This window comes from Solanum stenotomum, chromosome 9 (assembly GCF_019186545.1).
Source record: "Solanum stenotomum isolate F172 chromosome 9, ASM1918654v1, whole genome shotgun sequence".
In the NCBI taxonomy this organism is placed as follows: Eukaryota; Viridiplantae; Streptophyta; class Magnoliopsida; order Solanales; family Solanaceae; genus Solanum; species Solanum stenotomum.
The window spans coordinates 6646598-6671730 of NC_064290.1; the positions used below are offsets into that span (position 1 = coordinate 6646598).

At 33.9% G+C, this 25133-nt stretch overlaps 3 protein-coding genes across 5 annotated transcripts in view; all 3 read left to right on the forward strand.

The window, feature by feature from the left end:
* LOC125876643 (uncharacterized) overlaps positions 1-13074 on the forward strand; it is a 13902-nt gene extending 828 nt beyond the window's left edge. Inside the window, exons 1-2 of one of the 2 annotated variants that reach the window (XM_049557864.1) lie at positions 8218-8437; positions 11636-13074. In XM_049557864.1, coding sequence (XP_049413821.1) covers positions 11638-12600 — 963 coding nt within the window. In that variant the 5' untranslated portion in view covers positions 8218-8437; positions 11636-11637 and the 3' untranslated portion in view covers positions 12601-13074. Of the gene's footprint in view, positions 1-8217; positions 8438-11635 lie in introns of those variants that run through there. The other variant, XM_049557865.1, reaches the window with a different exon arrangement.
* LOC125876642 (probable 6-phosphogluconolactonase 4, chloroplastic) lies at positions 1670-5163 on the forward strand. The gene is made up of 3 exons (XM_049557863.1): positions 1670-2143; positions 2226-2361; positions 4481-5163. Exons 1-3 carry the CDS (start codon positions 1758-1760, stop codon positions 4943-4945), a joined length of 987 nt encoding a protein of 328 aa, XP_049413820.1. The 5' UTR covers positions 1670-1757; the 3' UTR covers positions 4946-5163.
* Positions 13075-18588: 5514 nt separating the features above from the next.
* LOC125876645 (frataxin, mitochondrial) lies at positions 18589-24290 on the forward strand. Of its 2 annotated transcripts, none has more exons than XM_049557867.1 (5): positions 18589-18872; positions 20741-20813; positions 23040-23087; positions 23168-23262; positions 24013-24290. In XM_049557867.1, exons 1-5 carry the CDS (start codon positions 18634-18636, stop codon positions 24140-24142), a joined length of 585 nt encoding a protein of 194 aa, XP_049413824.1. In that variant the 5' UTR covers positions 18589-18633; the 3' UTR covers positions 24143-24290. The 2 variants fall into 2 exon arrangements, with proteins under 2 accessions (XP_049413824.1, XP_049413825.1); XM_049557868.1 differs by lacking the exon at positions 20741-20813 and adding an exon at positions 21775-21847 and having other exon boundaries at positions 24013-24269.
* The last annotated feature ends 843 nt before the right edge of the window (positions 24291-25133 follow it).

Sequence of the window (25133 nt, forward strand, 5' to 3'; positions counted from 1 at the left end):
TCATTAAGGGCAGAATTGGAAAAAAATGACTAATTATTTCTTGATTGTTTAAATTGACAATTAATCTTGGACATCTATTTTTAGTATACTTGCCAAATAATTGTGGACGGAGGGAGTAACATTTTAACTTTAAAATGCTCATTTTACCCTTAATGAGAGGATTTATAGCCACTCAAATATCTATGGTTTATTTTAGACTTGACAAGTTCCAAAGTCTTTTCTTTCCTTCTCAAATTATGTGCCCAGTCAAGTACCATCATATAAATCGAGTTGGAGGGAGTAAAGATGAACTTTTTCAGTCATGTTAGCCTGCAGTTCTCTCAATCCTATACCAAAATCATGTCATTGACCATTTATTTAGAAGACAATGCCTATTATGCTATCTAAATTAGCTAACTACAATTCTTTTCGTTCCTTTTTTCATATCTATTTTCTTTTTCTTTTTGCAAAGTTGGTTAACTTGAATTGATGTTATTGTTCCCATTTTTTTATGAAGTATGTTTTTGGTCCCATTCTTTTCACTTAAAATGTTTTACCTATGATTGAGTGTTGTATGCTATTTTAAATTTATTGATGATATAAATAGAGAGGCTCTAACATTTAGTTTTAGTACCTTCGTGATTTTCAACGAAAAGTCGGCGTGAATTGTTGGCAAATAAACGATTGCACCTATAAAAGACATAAACTTTATGGTCCAGTGGAATCTGTTTTGAAGCACCCAGTATGTGTTAGAGGTGATAGTACCCCATTGACTTAGTCTAAGTGCGTGCAAACTAGCCCGGACACCACGATTATCAATAACGAAAAGAAAAGCATGTGTTGAAGGTTGGCTTTTCATGGAGCACTCTTTTTTGTGTGGTTGAGATGATTCATTACATGTGCATTTAACTGGTGTATATTTACCTGCTCTACTTCCTATAATTGTTAATAATTTAGTTCTCATGTTATGTGGATCAGCATTGTGTGCACTAAACAGGTTTTGGTGATTTAAGTTATTTTTATCCTCTAGATTTCTTTCATCGAAGGCAGAAAATTTATCTATTTAAACAACAACATATCTGAATGCGCACAAGTTTTAATTGTAGAGTTTGAGAAACATTTGAAACCTCGCATGATATCTTTTTCCTTCTTTCCAGTTATTGTTTTAATAGTTTAAGCTTTGCTTGTTTAGAAAAAATCTGGTTTACTAACCTCTTCCCCTCCCCCCACCCTATCCCATTTTTAATCACTGTCAATATTTACCAAATCCCATGGGTTAGATACTTAGATTTGAAGTAAAAGAAAATTAGGAGAAACTCACATTTGGAGCCTTGCAGGTATAATTCTTATAGTTACTATTTTTGTTTTATTTCTAAAGTCTGGTATAGTTTTTTAAGATATAATTTCGACTAATCTTTGAATCTTATATTAGTGTGTAGTATAATTTTTTTTTGTGATTGTATATTTTAGAATATAACAGAACTTTCTTAGTATTTCAGGTGGAAATCCTTTTTTTTTTTTCTTTTATTCTCGTCAAATCTAACATATAAATTCGATAAATGTTCAATGTTGATTAAAAAGGAGTAAATTTTAAAACTCATTTACTATGTATTTTTCTGCCCTAAAACAGGAAGCAACTCAACCCGTCAGATGAAATCACTGTATATTGCACAGATATATAACAGTGTAAGCCCACAGCAGAAGGCTGCGAAAACTGGAGAGAGAAAGCAATTGTTGGACGCAAGGCCGATGGACAAGTCTCTTCATTCTTATTTAACATGGCAGAGTGCGCACTGAACTTAGCTTCCTCTCCTCCCGCTCTCTCTGCTAACTTGCGCATCTCACCTACCCGATTCTCTCCTCTCCGACGAACTCTTCCGTTGACCTCTTCGTCCGTTGCTGGAAAGCAACTTTTCTGCTCCCACCTGCATTGGAGAAACTCAGTGTTGAGTACAAATTCCTCGAGATCTCAGTTCAGAACAAAATCATCAATGGCTGAAAAAGTGACCGGGAAAAGTAAAGCGGAAGTGAAAGTGTACGATTCCGAGGAGGAACTTGCTGTGGCTCTAGCGAAGTACACTGCGGATTTATCGGAGAAATTTTGTAAGGAGAGAGATGCTTTTACTGTGGTTGTTTCCGGTGGTTCACTTATCAAGTCTCTCAGGTAATGATTGATTAATTCTCTTCGTTTCTACTAGGAAGTATCATTTTGGGGATATTTTTTGGGTTGCTAATGTTTGTTGCAGGAAATTGATGGAGCCACCATATATTGATTCAATAGACTGGTCCAAATGGCACGTTTTCTGGGTGGATGAGAGAGTGGTTCCAAAGGATCATCCTGACAGCAATTATTTGCTTGCTTACGATGGTTTTCTATCCAAGGTATATTTGCAGCCCTTCCTACAATACATTGATTTTATTTAGTGCTGCCACAGTGTGTACTTTGTAGTTTCTTCATTAGCTTTCTACCCATTATATTTCACCTCTCCTCTGTTTATTTGTTATTTTTCCCCCAACTTTTGAGATCTTTTGCTTGTTTGCCCAGTCAAAATGTGGGACGCAGTAGGTTTATTGCACTAGTGATTTCTTCTCATCTGTTCAATCAGATACCCCAAAGTATTAGTAGAGGTTCCCCAACACCAGGTTATAAAAAAAGTTATCTTTTTTTCTAGTTACGAGCTATGCTGATGGTCTCAATCTCCTTAAGAAATAAGTTTTAGGGGGGGAAATGTGAACAGAGATTAAAGTGCACAGTATTGATAGAGAATACATCTAGAGTTATTTAGATTCTCATTCATCAACTCCAGATGAAATATTTGGGAAAATCAGTTGAGAAAGTAATTATGTGAGGGCGTTAGGCCAGCGGTAACAAGGAATGCAAGTCATGCATACTATAAACATATCTNGGACAACAAATTTTTTTCTATTATACCCTTATTTAAATAAAGTTGTCATAAATAAAGTAAATAAATTTATGAACTTCCTAGCATTGATTAGTTATCTTGAGTGAATTTATTTTGGAATTGTAAATTGTACTATAAAGGTAAAATTGTAACTTTACTATGCTAACCATTGTTGCCTTAATTTGCGTGCCATTTCTAAATTGGACAACTAAATAGGGACGGAGGGAGTAAGTTTTAGGGGGGGAAATGTGAACAGAGATTAAAGTGCACAGTATTGATGGAGAAATACATCTAGAGTTATTTAGATTCTCATTCATCAACTCCAGATGAAATATTTGGGAAAATCAGTTGAGAAAGTAATTATGTGAGGGCGTTAGGCCAGTGGTAACAAGGAATGCAAGTCATGCATACTATAAACATATCTTTTTCTGCAGTCCTAAGAAGTTGAGTAAGATAAGCCTGCTAATGTATTAGTGAGAACTAAAATGATATGATGTTCCCTGTTAATATGTAATTCACATTAGATTTCTTATCTTTAACACATTTTGTGCATTCTCTGTTCAATAGATCAAATAATAAACTATCTCTACCTATATGGACGGAAGAAACAATCTCTACCTATATATATATATTTTTTTTTTTGGNGGGGGGGGGAGTGGTTTGGTCATATGTGACAAAGACAGGCAATTGGTATACATGATCATATCTATCATGGAACCAATTGTGTGGAGAAGCTGTATGTTAAATAAGTTTTAGATTACATTTTCTTAAGATATGTGATGATGTTACGTAATTCATGTAAAAGCACAAATTAAAAAGAAAATCTTTGCACTGTATTGGAATAAACAGCTTCAAATTCATTTTTTTTTTTAGAAAACATTGGTTCACAAAATTCTGATATAAAATTACTTCTTATAGAACCTGTCAACCCCTGATGCCCTCCTTAAACAACAACTGAGGTCCCTTTTTTCAAACATTTACAATGGTAGAGATTACTTAATGAGAAATGATTTGGAGATTTTTGTAGCTAGAAGAGTTTAGTGGGGATGAGGGAGGATCAACTGAAAAGTAATTATAGCTTAAGCACAATTGTCAATTGTGCATGTTGGGAAACTTAAAGAGCAAAGATTGCCCAACTCCATACCATGTGGAGCTGCCGATAAGATCAGTTGGACACGTTATGTTGACTTTGTTGAATTTCTTCTAATATAAGGATGAATAAGTGGGTTTGAATTGCACCCTCAATGACCTACTTACTTTCAGTTAAGGCTCTTTGTATCTCTAACAAGTTGGGTTGCCTTGACATCTTAATTCTTATTTGGCAGTCTGACTAGCTCTTAAGCACATACTATTTAAATAAAGATGGTTGTGAACTAAATTATCCAATTTGTATCAGAAAAGATGTTTAGCGATGCATAGCTGCCAAGGGCATCTTTTTGTATTTCAAATTGCTCATAGTACTTGCTTCACATGTGAACTGCCTACATTGTTTGATCTTATTATGAATGATGATAACTCTTACTTCATCATTATTCTCAGTTGACATCTTTAATTCTTTCTACCAATCTTCTAACCTCACCTTTACTTCTCATTGGCAGATACCTATTCCTGCTGGTCATGTGTATGCCATAAATGATGCATTATCAGCAGAGGCTGCGGCAGATGATTACGAGACTTGTCTAAGACACTTAGTTAAGAGCAAGATTCTTGACATCTCTAAAGAGAGTGGATTTCCAAAATTTGATGTAATGCTATTGGGTATGGGTCCAGACGGACATGTAGCTTCCTTGTTTCCCGGGCATCCTCTTGTCCATGAGAAAGAGAAGTGGGTCACCTTCATCAAAGACTCTCCAAAACCTCCACCGAACAGGATTACATTTACATTCCCTGTAATAAACTCATCTGCAAATATTGCACTTGCTATAGTAGGTGCTGGGAAGGCAGATATAGTGCATAAATCGCTAGGTGATGATAAAAGTTCTGATTTGCTGCCTGTGCAGATGGTTTCACCCGAAGGAGAATTAGTTTGGTTTTTAGATAAGGATGCAGCTTCGAAGCTGTAAGGATGAAGATGTGTGGGTTGCGTATTAGTGCTTCACTCCTGTGTGTATTTTATTATTCTAATACATTCTGAAGAAGGGTTGTTTTTCCCAGTATTGTCTGTAAAATGTTGAGGATTCATATGCCATGATCCACTTTTTGGCAGTTTTTTCCTCACATGTTTTTGTATGGATCCTTGACTATCAGGAACTCGGTAATAAAGCTGCAATTTATTCTCCTATTATATTTTATCTACAAGTTAGGCATGTGTACAGATTGTTTGCATCAGTAACAGGGTGTGATATGCCAAGTGCAAAGCAAAGCTTATTTGATCATAAAGTTTCGTAGGTGCTGCCCTTCTTTGTCAGCAGTAACACAAGTGATAGCTATACATAGATTGTTACTTCTGTATATTACTATTGTTCAATTTACATACATTCAACACTTGGATCGTGCCAGACATCTAGTTTGGATTAATTCAAGTCAGCCTTTCAGGTGGAAAATACCATTACATTAACTATAATACTTTCGTTTTGTAGAGTGTATTAAAAAAAATAATGCATGCATTAGCTTTGTGTATTACTAGTGCTTTGTTTGATGCTCTTTTCCAACCTATGTATGCATTAGTTATACACCCTATTGTGTATTAAGGTGTGTATTGCTAATACCATGGATTTCTAGGTATTAGCAATGCAATGGTTTTAATGCATGCATTAACTCAATTAAAGACTCAATTTCCCCTCAATATCTTTTTTATATCTTTTCCACCATATTAGTGAAGGGTATCTTTGTAAATTATTATTTTTAATGGATCAAACCAAACAATGCTTAAAAATAATCTATGTATAACTAATACACTCTACCAAACGATAAGCTTCCTAGCAGCTTTAATACTATGTACGTAAGTAAACAACTCAATGACTATATTGTCTTCTAATACTACAATACAATCATATTATTTATCAATCATTAAAGTTCAGTGAGCTTCCCCTCTCTTTATGCGCTTGGATCATAGCCTTGAGTTTATGTAAGTTGAATAGCTTGAAGAACCATTCTTAAGTCGCTTTCTAGCTACTAGCCTTCTTACTCAACGAAGACTTTATTTTTCTTTTTGGGACCAAGAACTCTAAATTGCAGTCAGAAAGTATCACCGAAGAGTAGCTGAAAATGGAAGCAAACAGTGCTGAAATAGAAAGCTAGTATTCGAAAAAAAAGAGGAACAAACAAAAAATTTGAGGCTTCATAAACCATATGTTGGAAATCAAGAATACAGTGGTACGAGCCTATAAAACAGATCCTGTTCAAGTAAGGTCGTGTCCTTAAATTTTAGTTGTTCACTTAATAAACAACAGACAAATATGTTGCAACACCGATGTGGGACGAGTCATACGCCTAACTTGTTATATTTCCCTCTCTGCAAATTGATAAAATGGAATAACGAAAAGAGAAATCAACTCTGGGATTTTGATTCACGTTTAAAGGAAAAGAAAAAGGTACTTGATCAAATTAAAAACTCTGCCTCCATGAGGAAAGTGCGTATTTTGTCTTTGACTCAACCTCAAAAGCTAGTTGATAGAAGTGAACACATGTCAACTATTGTGGAACAACAACAATCCTGCATGTCTAGAGTTGGATATCTGGAGCGTGACCATATAACATGGGGGATCGAGATTCGGTAAGTTAGAAGTGAGTTTAAGCCTGGTTGATATAAAGAAAGATTTATGAACATTTGGAGCATGAACAATAATATGGAGATTAACCTTAGATAAACCAAGAACAAAGAAGAGTCTAGTTCTAATATCATGTGAATAAAGGGGGTGTTTAACTCTGAAAAACACGTTTGACTATAAAATTTTGAAAAATTCAAATTTTGGAATATTCAGGTTTTTGAAAAACATCAAAAAATTGTTCACTCTAAATTACTCACATTTTTTTTAAAAAAAAGCTCCAATTTGTTTGATAAATAACAAATTACTTCAACTAGTATGGGTTTAATAGGATAGTATGTCGTATAGATGTTTGGAGAAAGAATATACTAACAGGTTTTAAGAAATGAATTAGTTTTAAATTACTTTACCAGTTAAAAATCGAGTAAGCCGTCCAAAAGTATTACAGTACAAGAATGATTTCTTTGGGGGAATCTTTTTGAATTGGTTCAGAAGCATCAAATGCCTTCAAACTTTATAAACTTTTTGGAGAATTTGTTCCTTTTTCAGGGATAATGGACGTAACAAAAGTAAGTTTATTAGATAATACGCGAGCTTTGAAAATTTGAAAAAGAATTGTATTGGTATACGGTATCTGCTCCTTTATCAATCATATCCGGGGAGAGAGATAAACTAATGTGCCAACGAAGGGTATAAACATGTTGAAGATCTAATAATTTGGGGAAATGCGCTCAAGAATATTGAGTTCATTGTCTAAACAAATTTAAGATGCGTTGCTTTTTGAAAGATTGTAACTTTTTTTTATAAAAAAAAACAATAGTTTGGTTGTGCTATATATTATTTAGATAGAATGAAAATGATTCATTTTTATTTTAGGTTTCTCAAGTATACACTATTTTACAAATAATATTACTATGGAAGCATTATTAACTACTAAAATTTGAACTAGTTAATAGTGATATTGGGTCTGAATTGTAAGTGCTATCAGGTTCAAAATCTGACATTTTAACAGTATGACATTGACAATAATATAAAATCATCTTTTAGTAAATATACTTTAATTAAATTACGATAGTTTCCAAATTTATTGATTAATATAATAGAGGTACATGTTCCTCAGTGAAAAAGTCACTCACGATGAAATAATGGCGTCACAATGTGTTAAATATGGCTCCACTATGTTGATGTTGCATTTACATCCAAGGGAATTCCTAAGTTAGAGAAAATAACAAAAGTTATTCTTTATACTTGATGACAAGTTTAAAATATTTCTTGAGTAGGCACCAAATAATTTGATCCTTTAAGCAAATTTATTAAAAGTTATTATTTTTAATCTCCATCAATATTTACGAAAGAAAAGAAATTTAGGAGAAATTGGCATTTGGAGGCATAGTTTTTTAAGGTATAATTTCTTTTTATGATTGTATATCTTAGGATATGATAGAACTTTATTTCAGGTGGAAATCTTTTTTTTCTTATATTCTCGCCAAATCTAAACTATAAATTCGATAAATATTTAATGCTGATTAAAAATATTAAATTTTAAAACTCATTTATGTATTTTTCTGCCCTAAAACAGGAAGCAACCCGACCCGTCACTGTAAATTGCACAGATATATAACAGTGTAAGCCCACAGCAGAAGGCAGCGAAAACTGGAGAGAGAAAGCAATTGTTGGACGCAAACCCTCAAATCTTCCGGAAAGATTAGAGAAGCGAGGAGAGTAGGGCATACACACTTTCTCTCTCCTTCCTTCTCTCTCCTCCATACAAATTTTCTTCTTCAAATCGGGTCTATATACAAAAGTGCAGATAAACCTACCCTAGAATCGATTAGTTACGGTATTCAGGTACATTTGTTCAAGATCTGATCTGTTTTTGTTACTAAGTATCCGTTTTCCGGATTTCGATTGGTTGATTCCTGCTTTAATTGATTTGGTTATGTAAGTGTTTAAATGGAGCATATTGATTTTTATTTCTCGTTTCTGAGTAGATTGCATATTGATTAAGTTTTGGTAGTGTTTATAGGTTGTGTTGTTTTTTTATCTCTATACTATGCATTTATTTACCTAACATATTCTAAAACTCTCTCAAGGTAATGTGAAGTTAGCAAAAAGGCTTGTTATGGATAACATTACCTGAGAGTGTTACTTAATAGTTGGAATCGGAAAATTGGTCACTTCTCTTGTTTGGATGTTTTTAAATAGGACCTTCTGGCTTGTTTTTCTATGTATTGCAATGGTTAATCTGTTTGAAAATATCTTATTAGTTCTCTTTAATTGAAAAGAGGATAAATGAGAATCCTGCTCGAAAGGGCGAGTTTGGGACATAAGTACTTGTTTGAAGTGATGATGATGCTATTAACTGTTACAATTGAGCTATTATGCTCTATTGTTCTGTTCAGTTTGTTGTGGATATCTTGTATAAATTGTTAAAAACATAGTTAGAGGATGAAGATCCCTGAACACAATTTGGAGGATCAATATTCTCTTAGTTTTGAATGACCTTGCTGCTCATATTTGAGTTTTGATCAGGCACAATTACTGTTGTTTTCATATTTTTGGGTTGCAAAGTGCCAAAGTTGGGATATTGAGAGAGATTTTGATCTTTAATGTTCTTTTACAAGTTAAACAACCTAGGCTATCTAGCTGATTATGTTGCTCATCTTTTATACTTCCTCCATCCCAATTTATGTGGCACATTTTGGGTTTGAAAGTCAAACGAGTTTTTTTTTAACTAAATATTTTTCAAATGGCTTGCAAATATTTTAAATTGTCAATTACCGTGACTTATAATACATTTTACATAGTTTCAAATTTGTAAATTTTATTCCAATAAAAAATCAAGATTTAATTTTTGCATTCACGGTTAAAATTAAAAAAATTGAATCTCAAAATCCACAGGCTGCCACAAAATTGGGACAAAGGGAGTTCATAATTTAAACTTAGCTCTCTCAGATGGAAGAGGGTGTGGTTATAAAATTGTTGTCGTCAGCTTGATGAAAATTTGAAATGTTTTTGCGGGGTGGGGGATTTGGTATCACCCTGCTCCTATGTTAAAGGATGTGGTTCAAATGTAAACGAATCGTATTTCATATCTATAAAATATCCTGATAATAAAAAGGTATATAAGATTTTAAAACTATATATTAAAACGCTCAATTTGCTTACAATTTGCATTGACATATGTTCATTAAGATAGGGTGGCAACACTGTTCTCTCTCCAATTTTGTGTTAAAAAGGGACTCTTTTACTAGGCACTCAAGGGTCTGACCTAGTGGTTTATAAAGTGGGTGAAACTCTTAGAGATCATGATTCAGTTTTCAATAGAGAGCTTATGTTCTATTAGATAGAGTTTCCCGGTACTTTATTGGTGGAAGGTAGTAGGTATTTGTTGGAATAATCGAGGTGTACACAAGTTGGCCTAAACACTGTCTTTATAAATAAAACTTTTTTGGTCAGTAATTTTGTGCAATTAAACTCCCTGTGACGTTAGCCTATTGACATTCTCTCAATCCTATTTCAAAATCATGTCATTGGCAGGGGAGTTTATAGAGAGGCAATGCCTATTTAGCTCTTGCTAATTTTGTTTTAAAAAACTTTTTTTTTTAATCTAGCAACTAATAGTGTGGCCTAGTGATTAATATAAGTGGAGCTCGGGGTTTAATTTCCATCTTCCTAAGCTTTGTTAGACAGAGTTATCCGGTGTCTATACTTGTCGAAGGTAGCATGTATTTGGCGGAATAATTGAGGTGTACACAAGTTGTCCCAAACACCATCCTTTTCTCTTTCCGGCTTAATTTTACATGACACTATTTTCTTTTGTAGTTAATCCCAAAAAGAATGTCGCCTTTCTATATTTAGTAACAATTTGATTTTAAAATACCCATTTTACCCTTAATGGGATGATTTATAGCCACTTAAATATCTATGGTTTATTTTAGACCAGACAAGTTCCAATGTCTTTTCTTTCCTTCTTAAACTATGTGCCCAGTCAAGCACCATCACATAAATCGAGTTGAAGGGAGTAAAGATAAACTTTTTCAGTCACGTTAGCCTGTAGTTGTTCTCTCAATCCTAAACCAAAATCATGGCATTGAAAATTGATAAAGAAGACGATGCCTATTTTGTTATCTAAATTAGCTAACTACAATTCTTTTCCTTCCTTTTCTTCATATCTTTTTTCTTTTTCATTTTGTGAAGTTGGTTAATTTGAATTTATGTTATTGTTCCCATTCTTTTCACTTTAAATGTTTTACCTATGATTGAGTGTTGTATGCTATTTTAAATTTATTGATGATATAAATAGAGAGGCTCTAACTTTTAGTTCTGGTACCTTTGTGATTTTTAACGAAAAGTCAGCGTGAATAGTTGGCAAATAAACGAATGCACCTGTAAAAGGCATAAACTTTATGGTCCACTGGAATCTATTTTGAAGCACCAGTATGTGTTGGAGGTGAATTCTTCCCATTGGTTCTAGCCTTGTGGTCAAAGTAAACTTATATCTGTTACTGGTTAGAGGTGGCGGTATCCCGTGGAATTATTCTAAGTGCGTATTGCATGCAAACTGGCCCGGACACCATGCTTATCAATAACAAAAAGAAAAGCATGTGCTGGGGGTTGGCTTTTCATGGAGCACTCTTTTTGTGTGGTTGAGATGCTTCATTACATGTGCATTTAACTGGTGTATATTTACCTGCTCTACTTCCTAAAATTGTTAATAATTTAGTTCTCATGTTATGCGGATCAGCATTGTGTGCACTAAACAGGTTTTGGTGATTTAAGACATCTTTTATCCTCTAGCTTTCTTCCATCAAGACAGCAAATTCATCTGTGTTAGCAACATATCTGATTCTAAATGTAGAGTTTGAGAAACATTTGAAACCTTGCATGATATCTTTTCCTTTTTTCCTGTTATTGCTTTAATAGTTTAAGCTTTGCTTGTTTAGCAAAAATCTGGTTTACTAACCTCTTCCCCTTCCCCACCCTATCTCATTGGTTTCTTTGTTCCCTTTATTTTGCGGGTGGGGACTGTGTCTTCTTTACCAGAAATGACAAAACCAAGCAAGGTGCGACGGATAGCTGATTTCCATCACCATGATTTGCCGTCTTGCCGCTCAAAAATGTGCAAAAAGCTTCACCAAAAGGAGAAACGGCCAAAATCATCAGAGAAGAAAGAATGGGAAGGGGCAACTTGCTCAGTTTGTATGGAGCACCCTCACAATGCAGTGCTGCTGCTGTGCTCATCTTATGACAAGGGATGTCGTCCTTATATGTGTGCGACTAGCTGCCGTTTCTCAAATTGTCTTGAGCAGTACAAGAAAGCGTATACTAAAGTCACTTCAATTGAGGGCTCTGAACCAGGGTTGCTGTCAACTGATGATCCTTATTGCTCGTCAGGAGCAGGCTGTTTAGCTGGGGTAACTGTACTTGTATGCCCACTCTGTCGTGGGCAGGTGAAGGGTTGGACGGTTGTGGAACCTGCACGCAAGCATCTAAATGCAAAGAAGAGAACATGCATGCATGAAAATTGCTCGTTTGTTGGAACGTACAAAAAGCTAAGGAAACATGTAAGGCGGGAGCATCCTTCAGCACGCCCCCTAGAAGTAGACCCTTCACTTGCAGAGAAATGGAAGAAGCTTGAGCACGAGAGAGAGTTGAACGATGTGTTTAGCACAATCAGGTCTGCCATGCCTGGGGCAATTGTAATGGGAGATTATGTAATAGATGGTAATTTCGGAGGGCTCCACAGGAATTTTGGATTGGATAACCATCTCGATGAGACTCTTTTTAGGTCAGACCCTCTTAGTGATCTGTGGAATAATAATGTCCACTCAGATGATCTTTTCGATGATCGCTATCATTCATTTGATCAGGATGATTTTTTTGTCCATCATTCTGGCACTGAGGCTGCATCTAATGTTTTCAACAGAATCTCTCGACTTCACAGTAGGCTCTTATTGGGAAGATCAAGGAGGCGGCAACGACATCGAGCAAGTAGCAGAATTCGGTGATTTATCAGGAAAAAAGGTTTTCAAGTGGTTGGGATGCTGAGACATGTTTGTTTGACTGATTTTCTTCGTCCTAACCCAGAAAAATATGTGAGACATCCATGTTGCAGATCCTAACCCTGGTTACTGCGAGGATTGATGGCACTGCTTACAGCAATTTGGAGTTCCTGTAGTTGCCTGTAAATAGGAACCTGATTGCATAGTAAAGTAAATTCAACTCTCCTCCTTACTCCTAGGTACTTTAATTTCATGAACTAGGCAATAGTTTCATAAATCAGGTAATATTAAAGATTTTTTCTCTCATTGGATATATTCATATCCTTGAGGAAAAGAAGGTTGCAACATTTGTGCATGGGGTTAATTTTATTAACTATGAACTAGTACTTCTTGTATTGCCTTTGGTTTGCGCGTTGGATGATTCGTGTAATAAGCTTATTTGAGAGTATCGGTCCTTGTGTTTTTTACTGGCTTGCAATGCCTACGTGATTCTTCTTCTTATGTTTGATAGGATTGTCCCTTTTTCACAAGGGTTAACGTGGAGAATACCACTCTATCAATGACAAGAAAAAACAAAGCAGCAATTCAATTTCAAGTGGTTTGAGTTTGAAAGTAACTTGCGATCTATTGATAGATGGGAATCAATTGCTATTGACTGCTTTGTGCATATATTCCAATACGATCATGGCTTCATTCATTTGTTTAACTTTGAGATCACCATTAGTATTGAGGTCAATCACCACACTACTTCTTCTATAATATATATGACAATATACACAAAGTGAGAAGGCATGATCAATGTATACTTGAAGTGTTCATGTTTCGCTTGCAGTCAATGCAACTTAACTTGTACGAGATTCAACAATAGAAGCTACTGATAGTCTTGAGGGGTGGCATTCTTTTATAATAGTTAGCATTACTGAACATGTGAGTCATCGGTTTGAGAAAAAAGACGCTCACTATAAATTTACTTTATATTCTAAGCTTTGTCTTCCTCCCGCCACCCATGACGACCTCACTGCCTACCACACCCTTGTCCTTAGTGTTCTTTTATCTGTATATAAATATTTTAGGACAAATAATGTTTTGCATAGTTACCAAATATCAATAAATAAGAGTATATATTTCAAGAAAATGTTTTCCTTCATACGAACACACCTATAACAATATCGGAATGTAGTTGCTTTTGATGGTCAATTGATACGATATACACATACAAATGAATTAGATGCAAATACCTTATTGCACCGTTTATCCTTTCTTTTTAACTATATAGATGATATATATACGTACTATAGTTGCTATTTGCTCTAGGATTCATGGGGTAAAACTATGATTTATATGAAAACAAATCTTATAGTCTCATACCGATGAATTTACTTTTCTTTTATGGTTACTGCAAAAAAAGGAGGTTATGTGTTATAGAACATGGAATTCAATTATATATACATACAAATTGAAAATGAAAGAGAGGAATGAACTGAAAAATAGGTCGATGATTAACTGATGGACTGTGATAATAGTTGAGTTATACCAAATCGAAAAAAAGTTACTGCCCTGGTATACAAAAATACATATCATCCAAAATTCCAAATAAAAGCACCGCATAACGTAAGTGATATGTGAACCCAGAATTTGAAGACTTTGGGTGCACCAATATTACCTTAGCTCAAATGTGAGCTCTAAGATAAACTTAAAATAAAAATAATGAAATAAACACTCTAGCTGGATTCGAACCCAGGTCTTGCAGGTGGATCCTCTAGCTTGTACTAGCATCTAGATCTAGGGGTGTACAAAACCGAATCGAAAATCGAACCAAATCGTAAACCGAGTCAAATCGAAAAAAACCCGACTAGTGGTTTGGTTTGACTTGGTTTGGTATTGGAAAAAAAAAACTCGACTATATTTGGGTTGGTTTGATTTTAACTAAAAAAAAACAACCCGAGACCAAACCAACCTGACATTATATAGTAATTTTAAAATTTTATTTTACACATAAAGATATTTACTTTGATATAATTTTAAAATATTTCTTATACCATTTCATAGTTTTTATCTTTTAATATATTATTTCAAGTTTAAAACTTAGAATTCGAAATGGTCCAATAAATATTATAGTTCATAGATGTTGATAATTATAATAAAACTTAAATTAAAATCAAATTAATACTAATGCAAAAAGAAAATCAATGCAACACTAAGACTGACAATAATATTGAATATTTGTTCTTTAGTTTTACATTAGTTTAGACAATTAAAATACATAATCTAATTTTAATTTTCCTTAAATATTTAGTAATGTAACTAATACTTATTAAACTTATTTTAGCATGATTTAATACTTTTAAATTATGATCATTTTCATTATGACTTTGCAATATTTATTTATATGATGATTTCATTATTATTTTTTATTACATATTTTTGTATCATCAGTACTTATCTCATATTTTGTGTTATTTGTTTAAGAAACACCTTAGATAATTGTATTTTGGTTGGACTAAAAAAATATTTGGAGCACAAGTTAATTATATGTTTGTATGCAAACTTTACCGAAAAAATAAAAAAATCTGAAAAAGTTCGAGGTTTATTAGTTTGGTTTGATTTATAAATTTAAAAATTCGACACAATGGTTTGGTTTGGTATTTGAAAAACCCGAACCAACCCGAAGTTGAAAAACCCAAAAAAATCCGAATTTTATTAGTTTGGTATGGTTTATAAATTTAAAATTTTTACACAAATGGTTTGGTTTGATATTTGAAAAACCCGAACCAACCTGATCATGTACACCCCTACTAGCATCACAATGACACTCCTATACTTTTCATATATGCATTGTTAATTATATCCTAATTTCTGTCAGTGTCTCAAAATATATATATATATATATATATACATGATCTTTTTCAAAGTTAACGGGTGCACGTGCACCACCTAGAGAGTGGGTCCGCCTATGCTTCCGTACATATATTTCAATTCAAAAACAGAACATCAGTATCTCGGCAATGAAAAGGAGCAAGGAAAAGGCATTTTTACCTTTAGACTCTTTTTATTCGGTTTATAATTATCTATGTAAGAATATTTTTTTTCCAGAGAGGTTTCAAATTGATGTTCTTTTAAGCACGCATGCACATTAAAAATATTTTATCGCATGGTGCTATATTAAAAAAAGAAATACTGTTATCTGATTGATGATTTCCTAATTTTTGGATTTTCATAGTAATATAGAAGTGTTTGGAGTAATTAACTCTTTTAAAATTGATTGTTGATGATGAAAGTAGTTGTTTAACAGTAAGCAAAAGCATATCTACTACTTCATTTACGAGCATTTCTCAAATCTGATAACCAAACTAACCATATTTTGTGGACCATAGTTCACAAACATTTAACTGTGATCTTCTGGTTTCGGATTCTCAAAAAATAATTACTTTTGGATTACTCAATGTACATCCGTTGAAACTTTTAAAGAGTGCGAGCAACAAAAGTCAAAAACTATGTGTATAGCTGAAAATGAATTTGAAATATCTTGCACAGGAAAATCAAATTTACTTCAATTAGAAACTTTCAAAAATTCAATTAAACGGAAGAATACTAGATCATCACGATTGGTGATGTAAAATAGGCGAATTGAATAAAATTTGAACGTGTCAAAAACATGAACTAATTTGCCACTTCTAAAATTTACGATTGCTTACAAAATTGCCAGGCACCTAAGATGTCCTTGAAGAAGCCCTTCAATTTATTCTGCATAACACAACAAAAAGAACACAAATTAGTCGGACTTTAAATTCTTTGCACCGACCGATGGTATGATTTTTTCCCCTTTCAAAATATACATAATTTTTATTACTATAGAAAATAATAATAGCAAGACTTACACAAAAATTAGTTGTTCTCTTTTTTGCTCCTTTGCAGGGTGTTCCAATGTTCTCATACCTCCATTGCTTATCATTTTTATGAAACAAACGGGAAAATGACAATCTAATCCTTTTTGTCCATCTCCATTTCTGTACAAAATTTTAATAACTCATATTAACAAGAGTAATACACAATATTTACCAACCAAAATAAATAAAGCATTTCACTTGATCCTAGTGCTTTTAATTAAGTGATAAGAGCACAACACATGATTATGAATATGTATTAACAATATAAAAGGAATAGTTCAAATTCTAAAGTAATATTGACCTTTCACTGGAAAATTACATGTGCAGAGTTTTTGTTTTTATTTTATTTTTTATAATTAAGGAAATCCGTAGCCACTATTCTTTGAGTGCGCACAAGGTAAAACTTCACTCCGCAACAAATTGCAAACCACACAGGAGAGGTAACCCGCACTAGGCAAGCTCGGTGCCACGAGCTTGACCAAGAAGACTTTTTTGTCTTTTCTTTCTTTCTTATGTATATATACTATATGAGCTGAAGGTTTATCGGAAATAACTTTTTTGCCTCACAAAGATAGAGATAAAGTGTGTAGATATCTTATGCTTCTCTGACCTACTTCTGAGATTATACTGAATAAATTGTTATTGTTATATGTATATATATACAATATATATATACACACTATATATTGGATCCCGTGATTTATTTATGTGTTTAATTCTTTACAGTTTGAACTCTTGAGCAATTTTTTTCTCGATCCACCTCTAAATCCAACCATGATCAAAAGTTTGAAATATTTAAGTAGAGAACGTAGATGTACATATCCATTATGCATTGGACGTAGAATTTCTTTGTTATAAAATAAAAAAGAACATTTCACTATATATGATTACCTTGTATTTTTGTTTCGATGATGACTTGTGAGATAGTTGTTGATGATGCCTTAACTCATGAGCAATGGCTAAAAGTTGTGCTCGACGATTACAACCAAATTTCCTTCTTGTCACTAATATAATTGGATTTGAATGAATTCTTCTCTTGAAGGGATTAGTTCTATCTATGGTTGATGAACTTTCAACTAAGTAACTAATTGTAACTCCTTTTTCATTTTTCATTTCCATGTAAAAAATAACAGCATACTGCTTCTTTCAATTGGCCTTTTGAAATTCATTTCATCAACTAATTAATTATCTAGTTTGTTACCTACCATATATTATATTTGCTCTTTTTTTATTAAAGAAACTATTTTTGCGAGTTTTCAGTTATGTTGTTGGGGTTGCTTTGACCGATGAAAAATGAGATTTAGTTTGGAAACCAATTCTTACTCCCTATTTTCTCTCTTAAATTATCTGTCGTGTTCAAGATTAAAAAAAAACATTTTATTTTTTTATAGTAATTGTTATTAAAGTCTATAAATATTTCAATTATAAGGTAATAACACATAAATAATGAAAATGTTAAATGTATTTTTTTTTATCTCTAAAGACATAAGTAAGGATAAAATGATCATGAACCTATATCTACATTTTTCTTTTTGGGTTAAACAAATGTCAAATATATATATACTATTTGATTAAGCTAATAAAGGGGATAATTTTTTTGGGAAAGTTGGTAAATAATAAAATATTATATACTATTATATTATTAGTAAATAAGTAATAATTTTCCTGACGAACATTGACACCTTGTTTGGATGGTTATTATATGTTGTATTGTATTATTAGTTTAAATACGATGTTTGTTTTGATTGTTACTTAAATTTTATTATGTTACATCATTTAAATCTATCGTTAGGTAATGACGAAAAAACCTATTTCTTGTTTTCACCTTTTCATAGTAGCTTCACCCCGTATTCTATAATTTCTTGTAGGTTTATTGTTCAATTTATGAATGTGTGAAATTATATAACAAAGAAAAACGATGCAATACATCCAAACATTATATTTATTTAAAAAGTACAATATAATATAATACAACAACAATATGCTACATTGAGAAACAATATCTAACGATCATCGAAACAAAGTGTGTAAGGCCCAAAAAAGTATATAAAATGATGGGCTTAAACCTAAAAGAATAAGTTTGGGCCTGTTGGCAGCTTGTGTAAAGTAACTAGAATGGCGAAGGAACTGGAAACTGGTCTAAAGAGCAAAAATGGCGTCTTCTTGTTCACGGAAATTGCTTCTGCTTCGGAAATCGCTATGCAGAGCTCTCAAACCTAATTCCTCTTCATTAATACAAAGATCATTTCTTTCTACTTCTACGCATAAATATCTTCTAGAACCTTCGGGTACTATATCCAAATCGTTACTCTCAAAAATTTCTAGAAGCTATTGTTCCCGCTCGTCACCTCTCCAAGATGCTTCTGAAGGTCCTGCTGCTATTGATTACCGGTAGGTTAACAAATTTTAGTTCCGATTACTTGCTTTTATTTGTAGTGATTATAGAATTTGCTTGAAAAATTGGAGAACAGAGATTTGAGAATCCTGTACCTAGAATTTCTTAATTTTCAATTTGCTTCAAACTAGTTCGATCTTAGTTGTTTTTCTGTTGCGAAATAGGGCATGCCTTAGGATGTTAGTAGACCTGAATATTAGATTGGAGAGTAGTATTGAGTGTACGGTTAGAGGATTGTTAGAAGTAGAAATAGGGACAGGTGCATCTGGTCTGTCCGGTGTTTTGCTGGAGAGGTGCATCATATATGGCAAGTGTGCAAGGTGTAGGATAGAGTGTGAGGGTAAAGTTTTTGGTGATATTTTGGGTAGTAAAGGTCAATAACCAATGTCTAAACAACAAGAACAAACTCATTGTAATCCCATAAGTGAGGTCTGGGGAGTGCAGGATGTAGGCAGACTTATCCCCTACCTTTGTGAAGTAGAGTAGGTATAGAGACTGTTTCTGGTATACCCTTGACTCAATAGAAATGTACCCAATGTAGGTTTGTAAGGGAATAAGACAATCAAGTGGCAAGATACAAAGCTAATACAACAACATATAGTAGTACATTGAAGAATAAGAAATTATGCGATAACTACAGAATATTTCAAAAAAGGAGAAGAGGAGAAGGGGGCTAGACTCCTGCCTCTCCCACACAAAAATGTGACAACACTTAGCTACCTACTATCTTCCTATCCTAATCTTCAACCTCCATGTCTTACCATTGTTTGAAGTAAGTGAGATTGAATAAGAGTAAGGAGCTTTGTAAATGAAAATGATTTCTGTGGTAAGTGGCATAATTACTTTTAGTATTTTCGTGGAAAATAAATTCATTGAGGAAAAATTTCACATCATACCAAACATGTGTCCTTCTAATTTCCACTGTCCGCCTCCTTTGTGTAATTGTTAAGCATCACTGTAAAGGGTGTAAACACATAAATGTTGAAAGATGAAATTTTTTAGTTTGATTAAGCAGCTTAATGTCCTCATTTTGTACTGTATCTCTGAGAATCTTTGATTTTCCAATGTGTTAGACTTCCAATGTAAGTGAGGATAGAATGTAGGTAATACAATTAGTCTAGAAGAATTCTGCAGGTCAATATACTGATTTTTGAAGCCGTGGTCCAGCACTAGAGTAATAGATGAAGTTTAGTGTTTGATTTACACTTGCCCGTGATAAAGGAATAGCTATTTTGGTTTGTTTTGACTGAGGGTGTGTTGCATGGTTGATGTAATGTGAGGTAAAAGTAAGCTAAGGTGGATGTAAAACAAAAATATGATGAAAAGTAGAAGAAGTCATTAGAAGCTTCAAATAACTGCACATAAGTCTGAAACTGTTTTGCCTGGCTCCTATAGATCTTATATGGGGGAAACTATATTGTCTGAAAAGCTAATACTGCATTTCTAGACAAGTAAAGATAAGCTTGACAAAAGAAAAGTAAATTTGGGAAGATTGAAATGGTACACCTTTTCTCTACGTGTTAAAGGAAGAGCAGCATAAAACATTTGCGCTATTGTCCCATGGATTTGTAATTTATTGCTAAAGCTCCCATCTTGCTGCATAATAGTCAATGCTTGATACTTAGATTTTTGTGTCTTATGTACAGTACCGTTGATTCTCGCATAGAAACTAATGTTGTCTTAGTCCCCCTCCCCCCCCCTCTCTCTCTCTCTCTCGCTCTCTCCTCTGTGTGTGTGTTGCTCTCTCTGTAAAATCTACAATGGAGGTTGTTTTCTGTTTGTAATTCTTAGAACGTCCTTCCATAGTTGGAATTTTTTTGAGGAAAATGTGTCGTATCGTCATACTAAATTTGTAAATTTACAGGTCTCTGCTGCAGGAAGATGAGTATCACAGACTGGCAAATGCCACCATCCATGACTTGCTAGATAAGTTGGAGGTATACTGATGTATTCAATATACTTAAGTTTAACTTTATTTGTATCAAGTTTAGTTGGACTTTCTCGTATATGTTCCTATATCTTAGGCCTTAGCGGTTGCACTGTGATACTCAAGGTGGTTGCTGATGTTTATTAGTCGGTCTAAAATTTGTGTTTGTTTGTATTGGATCTTCTTTTTTGTTTTCAAAAGTTTATTTAGTATCAGGAACTTCTCTTAAACAAAAGCTTGCGTATTTAAGTGGAGAAGGTTAGAGGGGTGGGCCTATTATCCATTGAGCCGCGAGCCTTGCGCTACTCACCCTCAGGAATTTATTGATACTTAGAAAAATTACTTGGACATTTTTTATCGTTAAAAAGGTATTGTATTAAAAGTCCAGCAACCAGAAGGTGCGTGGGGAATTTACAAGGGGTCGCTCCATTTCATATTATGTAGTNTTCAAATAACTGCACATAAGTCTGAAACTGTTTTGCCTGGCTCCTATAGATCTTATATGGGGGAAACTATATTGTCTGAAAAGCTAATACTGCATTTCTAGACAAGTAAAGATAAGCTTGACAAAAGAAAAGTAAATTTGGGAAGATTGAAATGGTACACCTTTTCTCTACGTGTTAAAGGAAGAGCAGCATAAAACATTTGCGCTATTGTCCCATGGATTTGTAATTTATTGCTAAAGCTCCCATCTTGCTACATAATAGTCAATGCTTGATACTTAGATTTTTGTGTCTTATGTACAGTACCGTTGATTCTCGCATAGAAACTAACGTTGTCTTAGTCCCCCTCCCCCCCTCTCTCTCTCTCTTTCTCTCTCTCGCTCTCTCCTCTGTGTGTGTGTTGCTCTCTCTGTAATATCTACAATGGAGGTTGTTTTCTGTTTGTAATTCTTAGAACGACCTTCCATAGTTGGAATTTTTTTGAGGAAAATGTGTCTGTATCGTCATACTAAATTTGTAAATTTACAGGTCTCTGCTGCAGGAAGATGAGTATCACAGACTGGCAAATGCCACCATCCATGACTTGCTAGATAAGTTGGAGGTATACTGATGTATTCAATATACTTAAGTTTAACTTTATTTGTATCAAGTTTAGTTGGACTTTCTCGTATATGTTCCTATATCTTAGGCCTTAGCGGTTGCACTGTGATACTCAAGGTGGTTGCTGATGTTTATTAGTCAGTCTAAAATTTGTGTTTGTTTGTATTGGATCTTCGTTTTTGTTTTCAAAAGTTTAGTTAGTATCAGGAACTTCTCTTAAACAAAAGCTTGGGTATTTAAGTGGAGAAGGTTAGAGGGGTGGGCCTATTATCCATCGAGCCATGAGCCTTGCGCTACTCACCCTCAAGAATTTATTGATACTTAGAAAAATTACTTGGACTTTTTCTATCGTTAAAAAGGTATTGTATTAAAAGTCCAGCAACCAGAAGGTGCATGGGGAATTTACAAGGGGTCGCTCCATTTCATTTTGGGATAAACATCTGTACTTAGTACTAACTACATATTCTGAGTTGCTTTCAAAAATGCTTGCATTCATTTCCTTCCAAAGGGTCCACCATGCTGCCGAAGGGAGATTTTTCATGTTTATCATCTTTGTCTTACCAAATCTTCTTGAGTACCAACACTGGAGCAGTTCTCTTGTCGTCCTTGGCATTTTCCAGTTAACCCTGATGTTGTTCAGAACAAAATCCCAGATCTGTCTAGTGAATGCACAATGAATAAAAAGATGATTGGCATCCTCATTGTGCCTCTCACACAGTGCACATCTGCTACAAATAATCCTTCCTCTTTTCCGAAGGTTATCCTGAGGTAGGCACTGTTCGTGAGCCACCAACCATGTGAAACACTTTACTTTCAATGGGGCCTTGTTTCTCCAAATACATTTCCATGGCCAATTGCGAATGATGGCAGTTAATTAGTCCGTCAACTAGCATTCTGAAACATCCACGTGCAATCTCTTATGTATGTCATTTGGATTGAATTTCCCAAGTGGCTGCTTGAAATTGCTCTACTTTTTGTCGAGTAGTTGAAGAACATGTTACCCCAAAGATTGGTTATGCATCATGCATTCAGATCCATGAAGAGATTTTAACCCCATGCAGCGCACTTCCTTCTCTTGTTAAAATTGTTTGTCAATCTGCTAAGTTAAAATTGAGTTGGGTTGTGTTGTACATATGATTAGCAGTCTGCATTTTTTGATTTTTTTAACAGTTGCATCTTTTTCTACATGACAGGAATATGGGGACTCAGTTGACATTGATGGTTTCGATGTGGATTATGGGGTGAGAAGGATAAAATAGCATTAAAATATATTTCTTTCAATGTCCTGCATTTGTCTTGATATTCTAGATTTTGTTCTCAGAATGAGGTTTTAACACTGAAGCTTGGGAGCCTGGGAACCTACGTGATAAACAAACAGACTCCAAATAGGCAGATTTGGATGTCTTCACCAGTGAGGTACTAATGCCTCTTTCTCTCACTTTGTAATTGCATTTCTGATATGTCTTGGTTTATCTTTTTATTTTCATATAAACTTTGTGTGGACCATATCAAAAATCAACCTTCTAACACAATGCACTCTGCAAATACGTACCCTGTGCCACCTCCAGCTATAATTTCATTGTTCTCTCTTTTCGTCAACTTGGAAACATTTCTTGTACTTCCTTTAGTGTATATACAAGACTAACATGCTTAGGAAAAAAGAATCTGTGATTCAAAGTCAATATTTAAGAAACAACTATGAGGAGTCAAATATTTACACATTTAGACCACCAAACAATTGTTATAGGCTCATTGAGTTCAAAGAGTGTGTATATCATTGAGGGGCTTCCCTGTACTCTACTCTATACATAATTGTAACAATATGGCCGTAATATGCTTTCCATTATGAAAATAATATCCAGATGTAGATAGTTAAATTAAAAGTACCCGGAAGAATATTTAAACATACTGTGTGAATTATTATTTTATCCCCGAAAGAGCATGTTCACTCGCCAGTGGATTCAAAAGATTCACCTGTTTCTCTGGTTTCCCTATATTTATAGCAGTATCACTTCAATGCCATATTTAATTTTTCTTGAAGCTTTTACTGATGAAGTTGGTATATCATACTAGAATCATTTGCTCTTTCTGGTTTGTGTTAAGTTTCGATATTCAGACACACACCCATCCGATCTCCATTGTGTTCACGAAACATTTTTGTTGCAGCGGTCCATCAAGGTTTGACTGGGATCAGAGCTCTCATGGTTGGATCTATAGACGAACCAAGGCAAACCTGCAAAAGGTTTTGGAAGACGAACTAGAAAAACTATGCGGGAGTGCCATTAATCTTTCTTGAGACATTGCGATTTTTTTTTTGTGTTTAATGTACTATTTCTAACTTGATTTACATGTCTGGAATAAATAAGTTATTTTGCCTAACCGATAGCGACTCCAATTTTTCTCTTGTAAATCTTTACTGTAAACTATTACATATATGATTTATGGAGAATGGCAAACGTGATGATTTTATGGTTGTTACTCTGGATTGGGACATTATGGAGTTATCATATATGTCATGTGTATGTCATGAACACACTTGACATACAATGATATACATTGACATATACAAGATATATGGTTAATAGGACGTCTGCATAATTAAAGTGTCTTAATGAAAATTCAGGACAAGTTCAGGTGTTATTTAATGTCTTTTCTCTTTTATATATGGTGTGAGGGCTAACCCATCGGTGGCCCTCTAAACTTGGCACGATCTTTCACTTAGACACCCTAACTAGACTTTGTTCATTTTANCATATATGTCATGTGTATGTCATGAACACACTTGACATACAATGATATACATTGACATATACAAGATATATGGTTAATAGGACGTCTGCATAATTAAAGTGTCTTAATGAAAATTCAGGACAAGTTCAGGTGTTATTTAATGTCTTTTCTCAGTTATATATAGTGTGATACGTTGAACATATATCAGACGTACATTTGTTCCACTTTCAAATTATCACCACAAATCTATCATAAGTCATCACTGCCACCTGTTTTTAATCACTGCCACCTGTTTTTCCATAACAATTTCAAAAGTTGTTTTCATACTCAAAAGAAAAGAAAAAGAGAGTTGCATTCTCACTTTTCCCATAACAACACAAAAGTTATAGCTATTTTAAAAAAATATATTGTTATGTTGCGTAATTATTTGCAAGTGTCTACAAAAATACCCTCATCGCTACTAAATAAATGAATTTCTGACACTTTTTATGTGTCGAAATGAATGAATTTTTCAAACTTAAAAAACGTATTAATTTTTATTTTTTTTCAAAATTACC